At 39.7% G+C, this 23,760-nt stretch overlaps 1 protein-coding gene across 1 annotated transcript in view; it reads left to right on the top strand.

Annotated features, from left to right (window-relative positions):
- CLVS2 (clavesin 2) overlaps positions 1-6,022 on the top strand; it is a 51,976-nt gene extending 45,954 nt beyond the window's left edge. The window contains exons 4-5 of the mRNA XM_050894666.1: positions 591-811; positions 5,478-6,022. Of these exons, the coding sequence (XP_050750623.1) occupies positions 591-811; positions 5,478-5,565 (309 nt within the window). The 3' untranslated portion in view covers positions 5,566-6,022. The remainder of the gene's footprint in view (positions 1-590; positions 812-5,477) is intronic.
- The last annotated feature ends 17,738 nt before the right edge of the window (positions 6,023-23,760 follow it).

The raw sequence follows: 23,760 nt of genomic DNA, 5'->3' as shown, positions 1-23,760 counted from the left end.
ATTCCCTCATTGTTGTCACAGAAATTATTTTACTGTTACTACTTACTTCATATATTGTCAAGTATGGATGGCAGTTACTAGTACTACCATATTAAGGAAGAAAATATTTCCAGTGGAGTTTTCATTACACTGCACTATTTATCTTATTTATAGAACTCATGGCTGGATGCTGAAAGTCAATATATATTCCATAATGTATACAGTGAATATTAATTTTATTTATTATTTATGTTCTTAATTTATTCACTTAATTTAATTCACAGGATTAGGGAGAGCAAATAACAAGAGATTGTCAGTCTGTCTATCTAATCCTCAGTCCATCTAGTTACCAGACATCAGTTCTTATCCTCCTTAGGCCCCTTGTCCTGCAAACATTTTAAGTCATTTATGCTTTAATCACTTTGTAGGTTTATGAACATAGTATGACCATGCTTAAGGCAGAGGTGATGTGTGCCTTGGTGGCCATCTCTGTTAGCCCAACACAGCTAGAATACTGAAACTGTACAATATCCTCTAATAATGATCATTTAATTTGGGCTTTGATGATTTTTGTGATACCACTTTGTTTTTACCTGCATGTGTGCATACAGATATTCCTGCATGGTAATAACCTCAACAGCCTGCATCAGCTAATACACCCTGAGATCCTGCCTTCAGAGTTTGGAGGAATGTTGCCCCCCTATGACATGGGGACGTGGGCAAGAACACTACTTGACCATGAATATGATGATGACAGTGAATGCAATGCAGATTCCTACAACGCTCCTGCAAAGGATATCGAAAAAGACCTCTCTCCCAAATCCATGAAAAGGTGGGTTAAAGGTACTGTGGTCTTCTAGTATTGCCATAAGGTTAACATTTGCCTTCCTTCTCTTTTATGAAGCTGCAGGTAGTTCCCTCAGTTTGTTATATACACGGACTGGTTTTTTTCCTTTCTTAAGAAGATCACTGTTGATTATAGACCGTAGTGTTGATTATTACCCATGTGAGTTGTGAGCTCAGTGCAGCTAATTATTTCTGCGGTGCCATATAGGTAGTGTATACTGTACTGTGTTTGGAATAAGCAGATATCCCACCCCAGCCTACAGTATGTATTAGAGAGACAGTGCTAGCTGGAGTGAGCATCGGTGCAGAGGGTAAATTGAGGCCAATTATCCAGCTGGGTGGTGATGATAACTCTTACCTTCCTCCATCTCATAGCCCAGTGCCTGGTATCCACTAGCCTGTAGGTGCCAGGACATTTACAGCATCTGAACTCTCAGTCACAGTGACCGCACACAACATGAGAAAATGTAATGAGGAGAACCAGGACAAAAATCAGTGCCAATCGTTATACTCGAGTCTGGTAAACATTCTGGCATTCTGATGTTCTGTTTGAGAAGATACAGCATAATTGCTTGCTGCGTTTTACTATTCAAAATAAAGTATAGGAAGAGGTTAGTTACCTCTCCAGTAACTATGGAAGCAGTGAGGTGATTCACTTGGGAGGGGTAAACCTTGTCCAACCTTGCCAGGGCAGTAGACGAGAAAGGGGAAAGATTACAGCAGGGTGATGATAGAAAATGTTGAGCAGGGCAGCAGAAGTCAGAGTGCAGCTCATAAGGGGTAGGTCTAGCAATGAATCAGAAGAGAACAAACAGGGCAGAAAACAATATATAAAGTCATTAAAATCAAGTCAGAATATGCTAAGCTGAGAATTCAGTTTCAGGAGATGGCATTTGATGCAAAAGGGAGAGAGACTCTGGAAGCAGATCAAACAGGATAAAATATTTTCAGACTCCTCAGCCAGGAAGATGATTTTGGCTGGAAAATGTTGCATAGATTGGGGAGGACAATGCAGTTTGAAAGGGAGATATTTTTGGGGAAATAGAGAGGAGACAACAGGAGATTTCTATAGGAATAAAGAAAAAAACCAATGAAGTTTAAGGATTTTCTGTTGGAAAAAACCTGCAGTGCATTGAAAGTGGGAAATAGCAAGAGACTGGATGGGAATGAACTAGGATAAGGAGACATTAAAAAAGGTCCTGAAGCCATATGACAAAGATGCAATTAACACAAGTAATGGAGAAAATGGGACAGCAAAGAGCCAGGGGAAGGGGAAAACTGAGCAATACATTTATATATGATTTGCATGTAATACAAGAATTATGAGACAATAGAGAAGCTGTCTTGGAGAGAAGGGTGGAATTTAGGAGCTGAAATGCACAAGTCTTACTGTTGCAAAATGAAGTCATGAGAGTAAATAGCTTCATCCAAGGATGCAACAAAAAACATGAGAAAGCCTGTGACAAGATCCTTTGGAGTAGACTTTTCCCGACTATTCTAGGCAAGTGCATTATTAAATGGAAAAGCAGTGGATTGACCAGATTCTTCATTCTTTGTTGAAGAATTTTTATTCTCATTTAACTTGTGGTTGAAAAATCGTTCACACAGAATTACACTCCAGTGTAGGCTTCAAATTGACATTCTTTCAGTCTGGGTTAGCTGACACAGCAGGAGACATACTGCAGAAAATAAGCATGTTGAAATTTGTATCTACATAATATTGAGCTCAAATTTCCTCACCTTCTTCACATTCTTTTTCAGTTAGCGTGTCTGCAGCACCTGCTGGTATCCTCCTTCTCTGCTGTTGGATATAAAAAGTACTAAGTAGACTTACTGTGCTAGTACCAAGTAGAAGCGAGTGGTAGTAAGATGGACAGAAAGTCCCAGGACTTTGATGTATTAAGTGCACAGACGGTGTTAAAACAGAAATAGAAAAGTTAAGGTAAAACAGATAAACTCTATTTCATTAATAATTAAATTTAACTTGAATTCAGCGCCTGGTGGATTGTTTCTCTCAGTTCAAAACCACACTCAGTGTGGTATGTTAGTCCAGAAGAAGGTTTTTAACATTTAAAAAACCATGACAGTAAGTCAATGAAAAGTGCTTAACTTCTTAGAACAGATTTCACAAGCATCTAGCAGATCTCCCAACAATTATCTTGTTTAATTTGGCTTGCCATTTTAAAATTAGTTTACTGCTCTGAAAGAATATCCTTCTTAAACCAAAATCCTGCTGAGAATTCTTTTCTTTGTTACTCATTTTTGCCCGCATATGAACCACTGATGTTCCTCCAGATCTCCTTGAACTTTTGGTGAATTGGATGACCTCTACTTGAAAGGGAGGCTGATCGTGGGGAGGGTGGCGGAGATAAGGAGGAATTAATCCCACCTGTAGCACAGACCTCTGGGGAGAACATGTTCACGTCACGTGGCACCATTGCAGCTGCCTCAGCAGTCATGTTCAGGCAGTGGCTGTGTCCACCCGTGGTTCTCATGGCTGAGGCACCCAGCTGGAGACCTGCATCCTCTTCTCACCTAACCCTGCAGGGCAGATGTCTGTGATGATCAGCTTTGCAGAGCATCTGTGTGCTGCTTTGGTTCCTCACCTCTGCAATGGGACTTTGTAGTACAACTCTGTCCTACTGTGTTTTGTGAGAATTTATTCAGTAATGTCGGTAAAGTTATTTCGGAGATGTAGATAGAAGGTGCTATAGACTTACACAGATGTTTTTCCTTTCACATACCTTCATTCATGAATTGCTGCTGAATGGAATGAAACGTGACAGTAAATGTTGATTTAAAACCGAATGAGAACTATTTCTCTTTCTTGAAGGCATTTAGGCTCCTGAGCTTACAAGCCATAGATCAGGATTTGTGCAGTTCCATTTTCACATCTGCCTTGGCATAGGGGAGTTTGGAGGCCCTGGGAATTTATGGCCAAAACTGCCTCACTGGGAACAACTTGAGGCCAGGTTTGCAGCCTTTCTGGCTCCCCTTCAGTTCCCCAGATGAGAACTGGAAACCTTGGCTGCTCAGACAGCGGCAGCCGAGGAAGAGGCTCAGTCTCCTATTAGTACTTACATTCAGTTGGGAATCCTTTGAAATCAGTATGCTTCCACAGCATTTTTTTATCTTGATGAACTGGATTTTCCAGGAGTATAGCTTCCCACCAGCAAATTTTCAATCAGCTTTGCATTGGTACGGTACCTTGTGAAGATTTTAAAAAATGCATTTTTAATTCAGTGGCTTAGTTTTCTGCCTGAGGAACTGACCAGCATTCTAGATGAGGGTTATTGTACAGTTTTAGTTAAAATTCTTTAACTGTGTTTATCACAAGAGAGACCATCAGATTTTTAAAGCTAATTTTCTTGATTTTAGCATTAGTAAGAGAATGTGGAAGTATTATTAGAAAATATCCTTGTGTTTAAAGTTTTCACCTAGGCTTTAATTAATGTTTTTTCTTGTGTTTTTGAAGGTTTTCTTTAGATTTTTTGAGAAAGACCAAATTGTCTCCTGCTATCAGCCTCATTCATTGGTTTCAGTGGATGATGCCAGTTTATAAGAGAGGGGAATTGACTCTGTATGTTTATCTTAGGAGAGGTCAGAATTCGTAGTTTTTCTCTGTGCTGTAGCCCCCCACATGGGCAAATCTGTAGCAATGCTGCAGTCACAGTGTGCTTCCACTGATCAAAAATAGATGCCTACATTGTAGAGATGTACACATGCTGTAGTCATCTCAAATCTTCTTTGCAGAAAGGAAGAGAAACAGGCATTTCTAGCTTGAGATTCATCTCACTAAAGGAAACATCTTACAAGGGTTGCTTTTACTGTAGCCCAGAAGTGTCTGCTTTTTGACAAGGTGAGACATAGGTGATGTAAGATCCCATCTTAACACTTTGGACTTTGTTTTTAACGGAGCATTTTGATTTTGCTGGAAGTTGGGGTTTCCTCTTTTTGCCTCACACATGGCTGTTGCAGGGTACCAGTAGCAGTGTTATGCTTCTGTGCTGAATCAGACAACCCGGAGAAATTTTACAATTGTCATTGAATTTGCCCTTACCATCCTTCTCTGTTCTGTTTAGTTGAGCTGATAAGTGAGTTTGACAGATGTGTCCACTGGTCCAGAAATCCTGCTGGCCATGGCAGGATTCCCTAGGGTTGGCTTAGGATCTCACACTGTTGCATTTAAGTGCTATTCAGAAAAGGAGCAACTTGTGCTTCCAGCTAACACATGCCACTAATTGCAGTGTGCCATTAGCCAGCTGGGTGGCTGAATTGTACCTTCTTTATCAGCCTGGTGCCATATAACCTTCTGGTAGAGAGGGTCAGTGCTTAAGTCAGTACAAAAGACAGCTTAGTTTGCCCTGTGTTGTGTGCTGAGGATGCACCGTTTCACTGTTTCACTGAAGAAAAGAGGATCCACTTTACTCCACCTTTTGCTCCTATATCCACAAACCAGCACTGAGCCCTTTAAAGCCATGTAGTCACTCCATGAGGGTGGTTTCTGACCATTTGCAGTGATCAGATGCTTGGTAATACTGTACCATTATTTTTAAGCCCTGGCAGAAATAAAAATAAACAAAAGAAAGCTGAGGTTTACCCTCATTTGTCTTGATCTAGAAATGTCAAATAAACATGTTATCCCTCTGCAGGTCTCAGTCAGTTGTGGATCCTGGGGTGCTGAAACGCATGGATAAGAATGAGGAAGAAAACATGCAGCCTTTGCTTTCACTTGACTAACAGTTCCTGAGCATCGGACATGAACTGAGGTGGAAGGCACTGCCTCTCAGCAACAAGCAAACCGTTGGGAAAGAGTGTACCAGCTGGAATCCTATTTACTCATGTTAATGTAGCATAATGGCAGCAGGCAGCAGGTTTTACTATTCTGCCTGAATTCTGGATGCCCTGGGGTGAAAAAGAAGAGGAGAAAAAGGGAAAATAAAATGAAATAAAAAATAAAGAGGAATCAATAAATTATTCTGTAAGTGCCAACTTGTTTGTAAATACAATATAATCCTCCAATTTGACTTTGTAAGTTATGGTAAACAAACGCTATGGAAATGAGTGACTATTAAATATGTCAGTGACGTGCACCATGAAAAAGAGAAGAAAACCTGTGCGCGCTCACACACGCACACACATACACACAGAGAAACACATACCGGACAAAGAAAAATATCAAAGCCAATTAAATGATGTCCTTCTCATAGGAAGCCATATTGCAGCTAGCGTATTGACTGCTGTTTTGTTTTCTCTCTGCAATGCTCATGTAGTGTGCAAAGATAAAGAGGGAATATAAGAACTTGGAGATGCTGTAATCAGTCGAATATTTCCTAACTGTAGGAATGGATTTCCCAAATAATGTTGTGGCTTAGGATTGTGATTTAGCATAAACCATGTAGCATTGTGAAAAAGATAACAGATGAGCTGGAACCAACTCTTTGACAGCTTTGTTGTTTGGCTGTATGGATCTGTGAGGTTTCTTCCTTAACTTTCATTTACAGTTTGCAAGTAACCTGGATTGTTACCCTAATCTGGGTGTTGTAATGAGGGACACATTGGAATTACTTCTCTTGCATTTTGGGTGCACGCCAAGAATTTTTCCAGAACTCTGTTCTCCCTTGGAATGAGAAAGTAGTCCTCTAAATACAGCGTAATAACCGGTATTTGAAAGTAAAGCCTGGCAGCAGAGGTTAAAAGTTAATCACTGAATCCTGTGCACTGGGAGACTGGATACATATATATATATTTTTACCGATCTCTGAGAAGCATACAAGGTGACATTGTTAGACAAGTATATTTAATTGAAGGTTTATACAAGAAATCATACCTATTCAATGTACTTAGATATATTATAGATTGTATATTGAGACAATGTCATTATTAATATAGTAAAACTTTCCATAGAACAACAGCATCCCACTCCAAGCAAGGATTAATATGAATAAGTTGTAGTCAAACATCTCAGCCTATGTGTTTAGGACACTTTTGTTTTGGTTGTAGTGTAACTGTATATATTGAACATGTGCCATAATAGAGAAATACATTTTACCTCAAAAGGGCAACAGGTTTCGCCAGGGATTGGGTGAATCAGCTGAAATGCAGGGGCTGTGTCATCTTTGTGTGCTGGCTGACGTGTGTGCAGCCTGTTGTATGCTGAGGCAAGAATGTAATTTCTTATTAGGACTTTGCAAACAGAGTGAGAAGACACAGGGTGCCCGCTAAAGCATCTGAATAGTTAGAGGTATTGTAAGAGCATGTCCAGGCAATGCAGGGATTAGTTAAGAATACACTGACCATAGTGGAGATAGCTCACAGCAACCCCACCTCCCAAGCGCCAGAGTTTAAAGAATTTCTTCCATCACTTCAATGATCACTGAAGTTTCAAAGTCACCAGTTGTAGGTCACCTCTCCTCACACAGGATGATTACAGCTGTAAGATTTAGTAGGCTGGGATGAGTTAAGAGAGAGCGGAGAGTGAAATCTTGGAAGTGTGTCGTCTCAGAGTTTAGCTGTAACTCCTGTGGTGGCAGCTTTGGTGTTTCTCAGGGCTGAGACAACCCTGTCTCTTCCAGCATCACCCTTGATTAGCCCAGGCAGCACACAGATAAAGCTTTCCTACTTCGCAGTTCATTAACAATGCTGATAAATAAGTGTATCCCCCAACACGCCATCACATTGCAGGAACTTGTCTGAACAAGTCATTGCCTTTCTGCTCTCCTAATTCTATTTTCATGGCACATGTTATGAAATGCAAAAAGATACAGAGCCTGAGCATCTTTTCAGTCTGTCCTGCAAGTTTTCAGTAGTAGAAACTGTTGTAATACTACTACTATGGTTTGAGAGACTTGAAAGATTGATGAATTCTTATATACTATTTTATTCAGTCCGATTTTTCACATGCCTTCTAACATCATGCTGGATAGGTGAGATGTGTCTCTAGGGTTTGCATAAGTGCCATATTCGATTGTATATTATATATGCCCACACTTATGGTTAGTAGAATAGTATATTGCCATCGATCTGATTTTTAAATCCTTATTAGATAAAACTCTAACATCAGTAGAAATTTTCTCCTTGTAAGGGCTTCAGGATTTAGTCAGTATTCCATATGTATGCAAACTGTGACACAGTGGTGATCAAAATCTTCATGGATGCTTTTGAATACATGGGCCAAACCTTGGTGTAAACCAGCACAATGCTGATTTTAGAGTACACCAGCTGTCTGGTCAGAAAATGCAAATGCCTCTTACATCCCCACAGAGCATCTTTGTAGGAAAGTGTATCTGCTCAACTGTATGAAGCTTAAAATTTGTTTTGAAGCTTATAAATTTGTTTGCAAATCCTTTATTTATGCACTTTGCTGTAATTTATGTAATGTTTTCTGATGCCTGATTTCAGCTTCAAGTTAATGAGTATTAATATATTCTTTCCAGAAAGGGAAAGTAGGATGTATTATAATTTTATATAACTGGGACCTCATCTTTCACCAAGAACAAAACTTCTTTTTCAATAAGGTCCTCACTGTTAAAGAGTTGGGCTACAGGTCTTCTTGGCTGCAGCTTTTATTTTGCTGAAGCAAATTCTGGGAGTGGTAACTGCAGTTGTGACATTGGATAAGAATATGAAAATGGGTAAGAAAAATGATTATGCTTTACATGCTCTCAGTATTCTTTGAAGGCATTTCTCTTTTACACATCAGGGTACATAAAGGGTTTCCACCTTTCCCTTGCTTCTTGTAGAAAATCTTTATAGGTAGATCAATTTTTAATAGATTAAATTTGGACTGAAAACTTTTTCCAATCTTTATTATCATAGGAATTGATGTCTAATTTTTATAGCAGAATTGAAGTGCTAAAATTAGAATTTAAATACCTGGGAGGAATTCCTCTTAATTTCTTACATTTGTTGTGTATTGGTTAGAATAAACCTTGTTGTAATTACACATGCTGATATGCATATAAAACAATATCCTGCAATATGAGGAACTTAGTGGAAAAGCTGGATACACCTGTCCAATCAATTAAGTGAAAAAAAAGAGGGAGAAAAAAAAGTGTAAAAATTGTTATTTTCAGGCCTTTGGCAAGATCTAAGAATGTCCCCTTACATGATGTCTCTTCCATGAAACAAATGTTTAAAAATATATGGAAAAGTTGTGGAAACCTCCATGCCCAAAGCCTTCCTCCTGTAATCAGAGCTGTCAATAGTCTCTTGGCTTTATAAAGACAGGTAATCAGTCCCACTAAGCTCCAACAAATACACAGGCTCCCAAAAGTTATTAGTTGTAAACCAGCTTCAAGATGTCTTTACAGAAATGTAAATTTACTGTATAGCATATTTAAAAAGATGTTTTGCACTCTACAAACATGCTATGCCTAGTCACAAAAGATATTTGTAGAGACATACATAAACTGAACATGGAATTAAAGAAAATAGGAGTAGAAGGGACCTCAAGAGGTCATTGATATGCAGAGGAGCAGATTCGCTTTAATGTCTTTTCTTAATTGTTTTAGCTCAGTACCTTGCATGGAATGCTCTTTGTATTATTTAATCACAGTCACAGCAAAGCCTAAGCACATTACCCGACCGAATTGTAACCTGACAGTATTTTGTTCATGTCCTTTATTATTTACCTGTTCTGTTTGGGAAATTAAAAAGTTTGCCAAGCATCATAAGAACTACCATTTAGAATTACCTGGGAAACACTTTGCAATAAGCTTTGGTCATGTCCCTGTTATTATATTGTTTCTGTTATTATCAGTGTATGTATTCGTCAAGATTTTTGAAAAAGTTATGTTTGAAAGAGCATGGAAGAGAGAAAAATTCAAAATCAGGCTTCAGGATTTTGTTTAGAATATTAAAATAGGATGGGGGGGGCGGGCGCTGAGTTTGGTTTTGATAATCTTTGTTTGCCTATAGGGAATGACCTGCTGAGCTATCAACAGCATTGGGTACCAGGACAAATTTGGAAGATCAATGTGAAAGGCAAGAGCAAAGGTCTCAAAGCATTGTACTGAAAAATCACTTAATCATGTGGCTAGCTGCATCATGTCCTTCTAAAGAAAGGCATTTTGCAAATCGCTTATAAGCATGTATTTGTGGTGCTGAGAACAGTACTTTTGTCCATGAAGTTCAAAGTACACTATGAAATCAAGAAAATAATAGTTAACCCATTTCTCAGGTAGTAAAACAGAAACACAGCCAGTTAGAGACATTAAAATCTCAATGGAAGACATTCACATTGTGTTTATATACAGCAAAAATGACACTTTGATCACTCAGTCTGGTTTGAACTGCAGGACAGAAAATAATGTGTCCCTATTTTGTGTGAGAAGAATGTTTGGTCGTTGATTCAGTCATGCCTAGTTTCTTTAGAAACCTACCTAAACATTTTACCATGAGACCTTTACAAACCAGGGGTGATCTGCTTTCCCATGGAGTTAAATCTGAATGTACATTTTACCATTTCTGCTGAGGAAATGGTAAAAAGGGAGTATGTCCCCCTGTATAATTGATGGAAAAAATGTAGTTTACTCTGAAGACCCCCAAAAGGAAATCTTGGCTGCCCAGTAAAGAATTCTAAACTTGGTCAAGGAGGATCTCCTTTTGAGGGCCTTGAAAGATACTTATTTCCCATTAACTATACAAGGAACATCAGCATTTTATTTAGAGGCATGCTTGAGTGACCACAAATGAAAGTGAAAGCCGGGTAGATAGGACTCCACATCCTGTATTGCCTTGTAACCTTGAATGATCGTGTGTCAAGGGTCTGTATTTAGCACATCGACTTGGATATACCCTTCAGTCTGCGTTTCAGCTTTCAGTTGTGTGGGAATTTTTTCCTATCAGCTTTCGGGATCTTAATTTATTCCCTTCATATGGGTCTGTTGCCACAAAATGGCATTGACCCCTGTTGGATTGCACAATTTGCAAAGTGATTTTCTTGTTTAAAAATAACAACTTGTGGTATGCTGGGCAGTGGTGAAGTTGAAACATAGGTCACAAGCTCCCACTACTTTGTCACTCATTCTCCAGCGTTCTGTGTGTGTAAACTGCTTTGATAACAGACATGTCAGACTTGCATGATACGAGTTTAAAAAGAGAGAAAAGAGAGAAGTTTCTGCAGTGAGTTCAAAATCTGGGTTGATGATGTTGCTGTAGAATCCAAATGGAGGGGAAGCACTGCACACAGGCAAAATAGAGAGACCTCCCAAGGGAAGATGCTGATGCTTCCTTATGGCACACATTTTAGTTAAAACATGGCCAAAGTATTTTGTCTATGAGGACTGTGGTCAGCCAGCTCTGTTGTTTCTGAATCAGTCACTTTTAGAAGTCCTCTCTAAAAAAGGTGTGATAAAGCTTCCTTTTGCTGTTAGCAGAGAATTCACTTCCAGAGAATTGGCCTATCTGTCAATTTGCAGCAGACAAATGGCGGGGGCTAATTAGGATTTGTATTTGATGTGGAAATGCTGCTGTGATTCCTTAAAGAGGCTGTCGCATCATTGGCAACACACAGCAGTGCCTAAAGGCAGGCATCTCAAATCAGGTCCCTTGGTTAATAAAACTTTAAGGGGAGAAAAAAGCAAGGGAAAAGATAATAGAAGATGATAAAACACAATAATTAAAATACAAAACAGAAGCAAGCCTGCAGTGGAAAGCCATATGGATGGCAAAAATGGTGTGAGTGAACTTGTATGAACAGTTCCAAGAAGTGAATCAGTAGCCCATCTTGTGTCCCCCATCTACATTATGAGCAGAGTTCCCATTTTTCACATGGTCTACCTTGTATGGCCGTGGTGGAGTTGCCTAAATCTTTAGAAAACACTTGAGTTACCATGTGAAATTGCAGGTGCAGTAGCTAAGCTTATGAACATGGTTTAATGGATCAGTGCATGCCACCCGATCTTCTCCTGGAGGTGGGCCCCGGGCTGAGTCAGACCTGGTACCCGAAGGAATATGTGAAATGCTGTGTCCTGCCTGGCTGAAGAAATCATGCAAGGAGAGAAGGAAAGGAACCGCAGGCTTGTAAGGAAAGGTGGGAGGCCTATGGAGAAAACAGCAATGGGGAGTTGGAGTGAACTGATCAATCATTTTAACATAATGGTGAGGGAGGCTTTCACTTGCTCTGTAATATAAGAGAGGACTTACAAACCCCACCACACATCTGTCATCAGAAAAGAGAGAGAACATCTTTCTCTCTTTCCAACACAAAGTTGGTTTTGATATATTTAAACCTGATGTATATGCCAGGCCTGAACTGCCTCTGCTGCTGCTGTTTCCACGGTGGCTCTTGGGATGAGAGTATATATGTAGCATGCAGGAGCTGGAAAGCTAACGTTCACCAACCTGTCCATAGAAAGAGAAGGGAGGGATGTATTCTGCAAGTCCCTGCTGCAGAGAGAATTTCGTGGGAGAATTCAGCGCTTGCTCGGATTAAAGCCTGTCTTGCCCTGACATCAATATCGGCATCTACTCTGTGTAGAAGGCTGTGAGTGTAAGTGGTGTGGGAATCTCCACTGCGCACCTCGGTGTCTTGTACTAATTACGCAGCCTTCGAGCTGTAGCTGGTGATCTGTGTCCTGTGTCTTTAAACAGTTCTGCTGGTGATGTTAATTGTAGCCATTAGTCACTCAGAGTGGAGAAGATTTAAAGGAAACTGACAACTTTAAGCATTACACTTAATGTCTAAAAATATTAAATTGGTGATTGTTACAAGTAATGCCTAAGATTATGATAACTTAAAGAGTTTCAGGGTTTGATTGCATTGTATCCTTGATGGGACTTAGTGTATAATCACTCTCCCTTAAATATCATTTTCCTTGAGGTTCATGTGCATCTTTCACGCATCAGTGGCAGAAGGAATTAAATAGTAGAAAATGTGATTCTAAAACTATGAATATATTCAGAGGGGCACATATAGAATACCTGACACTATTTTTAAAAAAATTGTTTTGCAGTTAACTAGTGTTCAATTTGACAATAATGTCTCTTTTAAATCATTTGGTTCTCTAGCTTTTTCACCCTATGGACTGTTCTGTGAAATGTCCTACAAAACTTTCCCAGCTCTGCATCCTTTCTTCTCCTACCCCCTTGCATTCAACAACATCCTGTCTTCTGTACATGCTTTATTCTATGAGTAACTGGAGAAAACTGTAAAAAAAGCCAACACCCTGATAATCTGCAGACTAGAGCTTGAGAACCACTATTTTAAATATTTCCCTTATACAAATCTCTGGTAACAGGGTGAAATGGAAAATGAAAGCAACAGCTGACCTCATCATAGAGGAATACAAAAAAGACTCTGGCTAGGAGTCCTCACAGGTGTAGATAGACAGTCATCTGAGCCAGCTCTTGTGATTTAAGATGTTACCTTCCCCTGACTGTTAATTATCACTTTTCATGTAGGGACTACTGCCCCAACATTTAAGCAACAGCAGATTATGGAAGTACTCCTGTCCCAATGAAGGTTGTGCACAACTCACGCTAACTCTGTTGATTCTGCACTCATGCAAATGTAAAAGCACTCACGTAATCTATTAATACAACTCTGTTATGAGAATAATGATTAACAACTAGTCGTGGCGACATCTAAAATTGCTAGATTGGCTATCTGTGCCTTAAGGCTCTCGTGATCTGTAGTACTTGCGTGGCAGTAACCACTGAATACATTTTTTTCGCATGCAACAATCTACTTTGGAGCCTTACGGAAAATACTATAGCACCGTATCAAAAATTAAAAAAATAAATTACAGGAGTAATTTGCAAACAGTGCTTGTATCCTCAGGATAAAATTTGTTTGTTTGTTTCTCAGTTTAGGACTGTTAGGACTCAGGGGGTCTGAGATTTGTAAAGCCAGGACAAGTCTATCAATCATGTTCTCTCTGTGTATAGTTTCAATAACTATTCTCTTTTCACAATTTGTTGTCAGTTTGAATTTTATTCTTGGACCTAGTAAGATGGTTACTTTTGGTCTGTTGTGTTCCAACCTAAAATCTGAAGATTAAGCAACTTTGTGAAACATGTCACTCTTTATATTGTATATTTAAATATCATCAGTTCTCTGTGATCAATGGGCTGCTTTGGAGAGTACTACTACTTTAAATCATTGTTGGTTACTGAGGAAGAATGACATTCTGTTAAATAAAATATGACCAAATGAAAATTAAAATACATATATATTTTTGTGTTTGTACATGGGAGTGTTTGTCTGGCTAGCTTGTGCTAAAATATATATGGAGGACATTTTAACTGGATGAAGTGTACTTGATATTTATCAAGGTTTTGAAAGAAAAATGAGAAACAACTGAGTGGTATATCAGCATGTAAGTTTTTTTCTGGTAACACTGAACGTCTCTTTCCACCCATCAGTAAGTTTTAGAGAGCTAACATATTCCGTGTTTACAATACTGTTGTGCGCTGTCACTTCTTGGAAGTCTGCAGGTCGTGAATGTCCTCATAGATGAAGATCATGCAGAGATGCAGCACAAGAAAAGCTCATTTTCCCCTCAAAGATATTTCCTACTCTGCTGCCTCTTAACTTCTTCTGTACTGTGTTCCCTAGCATCATCTCATGTGCAGTGACTTTTCTTTTGATGTCACATCAGGGAGAAGTGATATTAGCTCCTCACAGAGATGTCTCTTTCTTCAGTGAATGTTGCTGTTCTCAGGAGAGAGTAACCAAGGTAGGACAGAACAGGCCTTGTGATGTTGAAGCAGTGCCTGCAGAATGACCGTATTTCATTCCAGATTTTATTTTTCTTGGGAGGGAGAGACCCAGTAAATGATAGTCGTGTGTTTATGTGCTTCTCCAGTGTCCTTTCTGTAGTATTCCTTACTTTAGGCACAAGGACACTTATCCACATTTTCTGTACCTTTTCCATATCTTAACTTTGGTTTACACAGATTAAAAAAAAAAAAAAAAAAGACTGCAGTAGCTTCCTGTTTCACACATAATCTCAGTGGTATATTCAGATGCATTCCTTATGCCAATTCTGCAAGGTATAACTTCCCAAGAAGAAGTACAGATTTCCCAATTACCATGTTGAAAAAAATATTGACAGTTTCTCATTTACATGGGAATGTAGTCCTTCAGCTCCCAGGTGCTGCATTGTTGTATACAGTATATAAGCCACTGCTGCACAAGGGTACATTTCATCATTACAACTGTAACAAGATAGATGTCAATATAGCTCTCTGCTCCCTTTGAAATCCCTCGCTCGCATCCCTCTTACTGAGCAGAATTAAAGCCCCAGCAAGCCAGTGTGGTTTGCTGCAATACCTCACTACCGTGCTTTGAGTTACAACCACTATACATTTGCATGTTGCTAGGCTGCTTTCCCCTGAAAAAAATGTGATCCCAGTGTGTGCATGTGTATGTGTGTGTACGTGTCTGCTTGTCTCCCCCCGCCTCCCATTTTAGAGACCTTTTACCAATGTCAGTCATCTCTGGGAGAAAGACAGAGGCCTCAAAGCTCACATCTGTGTTGACATGTGACAGCACGGTGTGACACGCCCAGGTTGTCTGGCCCTGATGTGGGAGCTGGCTGGAGCATCCTGCAGCTCGCGTGTAATTCCAGCACCTTCAGTTCCTACCAGAGGAGACCAGGCTGTGGGCTGCAGGATGGGGGAAGCAGTACCAGGCTTGCCTTTGGTCTGAGGGAACCAGGATGCAATGGGGACCTAGGCTAGGGCTACACAGACAGTTTAGTCGTGTAGTACCATAAAAGTAGGTACGTGGGCAGAGTAGAGCCCTTTTGCTCCCTGATGGTGAGCAGAGTGAGCCCTTGCTGTCAGGCACTGATGTTTCTGTACGGGCAGGAGGTCATACATGACTTCCAGCCAAAAGGAGGGTGTCAGTGTAACTCCTGCCATCGTGGAGGCATGGTGAGCAGGATGTGCAGGAGTATGAGAGGCTTGTCTGGGGAATTAATTACCTATCATGCTACCACAACTTTGGTGCAGCCTAAAATAGTGCTGTAATGGTGTAGGATACAGGAGTGGATAGTGAAATTGGGAGCAGTGCTATTAATTTCAATAGTACTGGTGGTGTTTACACAACTCTGTAAGTGTCTGTTGAGCATAATATAAACATAGTAAGTGTTCACAAAGCTGAAAGTTCTCTATGACAGTAGAAAATAAAGTATTTTGTCTCATTGCCTGCATGCATCTTGACAGTGCTGGTTTCATTCTCATGAACTGAGTAGTGGGGAAAAATAGCACTTGACCTGCTATTCATGTACAGATGGTTGGCTGGTCAAAAGCCCTTCCAGTATCTGAACCCTGACTGACAGTGTCCCTTCTTCTCTGGGTAGATTACCAGGCTGTCAAGCAATCTTTCTTCCCTTCATCCATCAACTTAACTGTTGAAAACTCTGGAGATTAGCAGATGAGAAAGTGCATATGTAGCAAAGCTATGCCACACTGGTCAAAATGGAGATAATTTTTTTTTTTTAACACTATTGTTCTGTTCTATTCAGAGCTACAACTTTTTAACTTTTGTCTTTTGTGAAAAATTTAACACCTTGCCTCTTCCCAAATTTACGGAAAAAAAAAAAAAAGAAAAAATATGAATGAAATATCATTGTTTAAATTTTATTTCCAGCAGTGGTAATGCTAGAGAAAACAGTTCGTTGTATTATTTGGTAGCAATATTTTTCATTTCAATCTCGGGAAATAAATACATTTTTTTTAAACGGACATGTAATTTCTTCCTCATGAAGCAATGAAGTGAGAATCAGACTGATCTTACCATATCCAGTTCCTAGAATCACCACATAAAGTCTAACCCTGATGAAGAAGCTTTGAAATGCTGATCTTAATGAGGAAAAAAAAAATCAATATTTCTTTTAGTTCGATGTATAAACTGAAAATTTATAAAATTTGAATATGAAATATGAAGCTTTTAATTACTTTCTAAATTAGCACAGTGGTGAAAAATGACAAAATATTCAAAAGCTTTACAATTCTTTCTCTCTTTTTTTAATGCATATAAACTTTTACAGTTAAGATCAAGCTACCAAAAACCAACAAGAAAATATCCTGAAATGTTAAAGTGCTCAGAATAAAGTATGAGGTACAACTATGCATCATACTGTCAACTGGAAATTTTTTTGCTATTAAGGCTTTACATTATTATTATTAGATCCTTTTAATGCTCATATAGCAAAGACCTCAAGGAGAAATAAAGCATCTTGTTTGCAGAAACAAAAAAAACGAACCAGAAAGGAATCATGGAACCAGCATACCACAGCTTATACTGATCTTTCTTGATTTAATTCCTCATACATGTGACTTTCTTTTCTTCCTAAAAAAACCTGTAGCTATGGATCTCAGCCAATGTGGTGCATCAAGGTGATGCACCCCTGTACAAGCGTGCTAAACCATAATAGCTTCTTACGTTATTATAGTGTCATTAAAAACATTTAACGTACAGTGTAGTTTGAAAAAAATTACAGACTAAACTCGATCATGAAATAAAGATGCAGCACTGAAGAGAGTGTCTGGAAAAAGCCTTGCAAAGATACCTGTCAGGTACATAGTCTCTTCAAGAGGTATGGTTTGCAGTCACTTTAGGGTATGATGGTTTCCAAGCTCCAGAATTAAAGAAAGGGGAAAATGAATATATCTGCTAGTATACATGTAAATCAGCTGAATTAATAAGAGACCGTGCTATGGATTTAACCCACTGTTAATTTCTCACTATGAGAAAACTGCCTTCTTATAAGGCTTTAGTAAAATGCAGAGACTACGGATTAATTAAAATGTAGATTAATGTGGATTAATTAAAATTCAGGCATTAACTGAGATTGACCTCAAGTCATAATTCTTGTGAGTAACATCTTCCACCACTTGTTTTTGTGGAGGATCTTATGGAGGTTTTCAGGGAAAGTGGGAATGTGACCTACTACCATTGCTTCTTCCCTTCTTTAAGTTCTCTAAAGCTCATTGTCTTTAAACTTCTCTGCTAATGTCCCTGCATTATGAAAGGAAGCAGATGGATCTACTATTTAAGAATTTCTTTAGTCTTCATTTATTGCTAGTTCCCTGTCTTCTAATGTTATTGATGCTGAGGTGGTTTTTGTGTTAGAGGTTTTCTTGGGAAGGTGGGGAGATGAGTCCTTTTTTCCATTTCAAGGTAATTCATCAGATGATTTTTTCATAACCCTGCAGCTGCAGACATTTATTTTTGACTGTTTAATCCCCCCCAGTTTATTATTCAAAGATCGGCTGTTTGTAATGATTAAATATAAGCATCTCCGAAATGCATAATGATGCCAATTTTCTGCCTAGTTTCCCTTTCCTAGAAGCACCTTATCAGTGCAATATAAAGCCCAAGATGACAGCAATTTACACCTCTGCAGAGACAATAAAATGCAAATAGCGTGGTTTAGCTTGAGTATTTTCCCCTGGAAATAATTAGTTTTACCTTCTCATTATTTTCCCTTGTGCAAAAAAATATGCACTAATAAGATGACTAGCTGTTTTGTTTTGTTGTATTTATTTATTTATTTATTTATTAAGCTCGGATAAGAATTTATCTATTACAAATGCCTATCAGGGAAAGTTGTGTATTTGTTGGATGCCACGTAATGAAGAGGCGCCTGCCTGCTGCCTTTCACTACTGCTTGTTTGCAGAGTGACATTTGTGGGTTTCAGATTTCAGAAGTGAGTTTGTGTTACGGGCTGAAGTCACTAAATAATGAGGGGCCGTAGAGGCCAGATACGGCACAGCTCTTTGGTTTGGCTTTGAGTTACACAAACCTCTTCTTTATAAACAGTACTTTATATGGGTTTTAGTTTCTGTGGGATTTTTTTCACATAGCCTCACTGAACAAAAGTACTGCACCCTAGGGAGAAAAGTATCAGTACCATCAGAGAACTAATTTTGGGAAGGCAGAGAATAAAACTGTCAGCTTTTCCAAGCTGAAAAGGGTTTCCCAAAGGGACTTTTTATTTTGTGAGGAAAACTACCAGAGGCTTGTAGCGTTACTGGTATTGATTTTAACGTTCCAGTTTGCAGTCTTTATTTGCAAGAGCGTTTTGATTAGAGTGACTTGTCTTTGATTTTCCTTCTCAAAATGGCTTTGATTTTAAAATTGATTTTATGACAGTTTATAACATATAACTAAAATGGTTAAAGTAATTTCTTTTTTTTTTTTAAATCAAAACCACTATTCTGATTATTCATGTGATATTATGAGTCTGAATTATTAACATTACATTTTTTGAAGGAAATCTCAGGTCATGTTGTGTTCTCAGGTCATGTTTGGTTCTGTGTCAGAATAAACTCAAGTGCCAAACTACCACAATTTCTCATGGAAGAGACACTCTGAGATTGAAGCTACTCTGTTGCTTGGCTTCTGTCAAAATAAGTCATAGATAGCAAATATATATTGGTTCCTTTCACTGATTCACTCAAACAAGATTAAAGATAATAATAGGACACTATAAGTCACTTACTTGCTGATTTACTGAACTAGAAAAATAATCAGATCATTAACTCCCATCTTAAAATGTAAGACTGGTCTTCTGAAAAGTTTAGTTAATGCTTGCACCTGCTCTATAAATTTAAGCAACTCATCCCTCAGCTTTATTACCTCCATGACATCCACAGCTAGTGAGGTCCATAATTCCAGAGCACAGATGATTAATGTCACCCTGTTTGGATTCCTTACTGTAGCCCAGCATCAGAGATCATCAGAAATTACCTGCATCTGCCTGATGAGGCAGGCAGGGTGGGGTGGGAGGGGACTGTTTTAAGCCTGTGAATTTTTTCCATCATGAAGCTTTGCTTTCCCTATTGTCCTGAGTGAGACTGGTCAGAATTTGTCCAAGAAGCTCTTTCCTACGGAAGATTTTGGATATAACAAAGTTGAAACTGTGAAACATTTCAATCTCATCTACATTTTCAAAGTAAATTTTTAAAACAGTTTAAATACATTTATTTTGATACAATTTTTCTTTTGATGGCATGTTAGTTAAAACAATGACAAAATATTTCTGCTTCAATTTGGATATTTTATTTGGTTAAAACTTTTGGGATTTTTATGCTTCATTATAATTTGAGACAAATATAATTTCAAAATCCATAAATTGTTCTGAGGAACAAAATTTCCTTTTTTATTTTTTGTTTGGATCAGCTTCTCTAGTTTGCTGTAGGTGACTTTCAGAAAGGTCATGATTTGATTAGCATATGCCTCCAGCGCTTTAGAAGCATATTAATCCATTCAATGTTTTATCCCTTTTTTACCTTCCTCTTCATCTATCCCAAAGTTTCTGCCACGTCCACTCTCACCTAAGGACAGCCAAAGAGATCTTCTTCTGAGGCATATATTAAATAAACTAGTTGGTGGCTTTGCATCTTTCCTTTCAAAATCCTACAGTTATGTGGTGGCTTGACCCTGGCTGGACGCCAGGTGCCCACCAAAGCCGCTCTATCACTCCCCTCCTCAGCTGGACAAAGGAGAGAAAATATAACGAAAGGCTTGTGAGTCGAGATAAGGACAGGGAGGGGTCACTGGGTCACTCACCAATTACCGTCACGGGCAAAACAGACTCGACTTGGGGAAAAATTAGTTTAATTTATTACCAATCAAATCAGAGTAGGATAATGAGAAATAAAACGAAATCTTAAAAAACCACCTTCCCTCCCCTCCCCTTCTTCCCAGGCTTAACTTTACTCCCAAATTCTCTACCTCCTCCCTCCCCAGTGGCACAGGGGGACGGGGAATGGGGGTTGCAGTCAGTTCATCACACGTTGTCTCTGCTGATCCTTCCTCCGCAGGGGGAGGACTCCTCACACCCTTCCCCTGCTCCAGCGTGGGGTCCCTCCCATGGGAGACAGTTCTCCATGAACTTCTCCAATGTGAGTCCTTCCCCTACAATTCTTCATGAACTGCTCCAGCGTGGGTCCGTTCCACGGGGTGCAGTCCTTCAGGAACAGACTGCTCCAGCATGGGTCCCTTCCATGGGGTCACAAGTCCTGCCAGCAAATCTGCGCGAGCGTGGGCTCCTCTCTCCACGCGGCCACAGGTCCTGCCAGGAGCCTGCTCCAGCACAGGGTTCCCACAGGGTCACAGCATCCTTCGGGCATCCACCTGCTCCAGCGTGGGGTTCTCCACGGGCTGCAGGTGAATATCTGCTCCACCGTTAACCTCCATGGGCTGCAGGGGGACAGCCTGCCTCACCATGGTCTTCACCATGGGCTGCAGGGGAATCTCTGCTCCGGCGCCTGGAGCACCTCCTCCCCTCCTTCTTCACTGGCCTTGGTGTCTGCGGAGCTGTTTCTCTCACATAGTCTCACTCCTCTCTCTGGCTGCAGTGCACAGGGATTTTTTTCTCCCATCTTAAATATGCTATCCCAGAGGCGCTACCACTGTCACTGATGGGCTCTGCCTTGGCCAGCAGCGGGTCCATCTTGGAGCCGGTTGGCATTGGCTCTATCGGACATAGGGGAAGCTTCTGGCATCTTCTCACAGAAGCCCCCCCTGTAGCCCCCCACTACAAAAACCTTGCCACGCAAACCCAATACAAATTATCAGCCATACTATGTCAGAAGCACTTTCTAATGTATAATACATTATTTCTAATGTATTTCACACACTAATTTCTAGTGTGTGAAAACAAACACATTTCTTGATACCATGATAGACAAGGAACTGAGGTATATCAAGGAAGCAAAAATAACCACACCAGAGAGAGAGGGAGTAGATAAGAGAGGAAAAAGTGAAGATCCAGACCTGACAGTGATGGCAAGGAAGCATTAGGATAAATATTACCATGCTTGAAGTGTTATTCCAGCGTGTAAGGGTTCCCTTTCCTTTCTGATCAGCTATCAACTGAAAATCAATTTACTTTAGCAGGGAGCACACCACATTTTATTGTGTTATAAAAAAAATTGTATCCCGTTTGCATTGTTGTTGACTGCCATCAGCAGTCAATCTAGAAAGTACAGTTATGAGCTAGGTTGCACAGAGAGGATATAATAAAACTAAAAATTAATAGAGAGCGATAACAAAGATGATGTAACGGTATCTGCACATGGAGAGTAAATGTGCTAGGACAGTTCAGCCCTGAAAATAGCCAGTGGGGTTTGAGGCATGATGGAAGTCTACCAACTCATGAGTGGCTTGGAGAAACTGAATAGCCTTCTTTTTGTTTGTACAAGAGCAAAGAGTCACCACACCAAATGATCAGACTGCACATTCAGGATGCATAAGAGAAGGTCAGTCTTCATGCAACATCTAATTAAAATCTTTACATCATTGCGACAGAGCACTGTAGATGCTGAAAATATATATGACTTCCAAAACCACATTCGTAAAAGGATTATTTATCTAGGGTCATTAAATGCAAAAAAAATACGGCCACCGGTTCAGGGAGTTCTTGAGACACAGAGCTCCAAGTATTCTGACAGTTCACCAGGGGAGCACCAGCTCCTGCTTGCAGCATTCTCATATCCTTCCTGGGCATCGGCTGCTGCCCACTGTCAGAAACAAGACTACGCGGACCTTTAGTCTTGCCCAGTATGGCTTTTCCTACTTTTACTAAAAATAGCTCACGTACTACAGATTTATATAGTGTCCAACACTGCAATGGATTTGAGGTTTGCTTTTTATAAGAGCTGTCTTCTTTTGTGATCCTTCAAAGGCTGTTATACTATAGGGGCTTGCTATCATTTAAGACAGATGCGGGGAATTCATCTCACCCAACTTTAGACATCTACGTGTGAGGTAACCACCTGGATCCCTGCTCTGATCAGTGGAGAAGAAAATTCATGGTTAGGGTCATCTCACCTAGGAGATGAGCTGTGCACTATGGAACCTGCCACTCTGTAAAGGGAGCCAAGTGATTAACTCCCATGTAGACACCTACACCACAGTCATCAAAATTTGGATATGTGAATCCCACTATGTCTGGAACTAGGTGACAGTCTAACTAGGAAACCTGATTTTTTTTCCCCTCTTTTTGAAATCAGGAGATTTCTATTAGCAGGGCCATTGCCCTTGACTGGTGTCCACATTGAAGATAGTGTGAGGGGAGAATTGGTAAGGAAGGGAAGTAAGTAGAGAGCTGTATCCTGGTTCTGCTTCCTCCCTCGTGGAGTAGCTTGATAAAAATGGAGGAAATGCAGCTTTTTTTCAAAGAGAGGTTGGTGTATTTCCTAAAACAATAGTGCAAGGGCAAGCCAGCTGGAAAACCTGTTTGTCATATAGGCTTTAACCAGGTTTGAGGTCCACAAAGGTGTTAAAGACAGGCTTTGTTATCCAGAAAGATCCTTTCTTTCCTTCTTGAGTGTAACATGCCTGCAGAAGATAAATACAACTAGAAAAAATATATTAATTGGTTTATTGTCATATAGTTCCTCTAAAATCACAGTTCTACAATTCAAAGGGCTAAGACTGAGAAAAATGCGTGTAAATCACTCCTGGCTCTTAAAAGCTGCGTTATGGAAATGAGACTGCCTAAGAATGGTGTCAGACAGGAGATGTACACATAGTGCGTCTGAAGGGCAGCACTAGGAACGGTGGGCAGCTACTTAGGTTCAGAGGAACTGGACTGTATAGCTCCTGGTGGTTGAATTCATTCACAATAGAATTGTATCCAGGTATATGACACACATAGTTTTCAGTATTGTTTCTGTTTTCAAGATAAAATCATCTGGCCTTCTGCCACATGGAAGCTTGTTTGTTACCTGAATGTTTTTCTTATCACCGGTGAAGAACAGCTTCCCAAAGTCTATCTGTATCTATACTTACAATTATACCTATACCTTCAACTATCTATATGATTTTTTCCAAGCTGAAAATCATTCTCTTCGCTTCGTCTTTGTCTGCATCTATAATAGGTCATTGTTTCTTCATGATGACACTTAAATTGCTCACCACTCCTTCTGCAGCCAAATTAAATGTACCACAGTGCTTTGAAGATACTCTA

This window comes from Gymnogyps californianus, chromosome 3 (assembly GCF_018139145.2).
Source record: "Gymnogyps californianus isolate 813 chromosome 3, ASM1813914v2, whole genome shotgun sequence".
Taxonomy (NCBI): Eukaryota; Metazoa; Chordata; class Aves; order Accipitriformes; family Cathartidae; genus Gymnogyps; species Gymnogyps californianus.
Note: the sequence above shows the minus strand (reverse complement) of the source record. Positions and strands in the feature narration are given on the sequence as shown.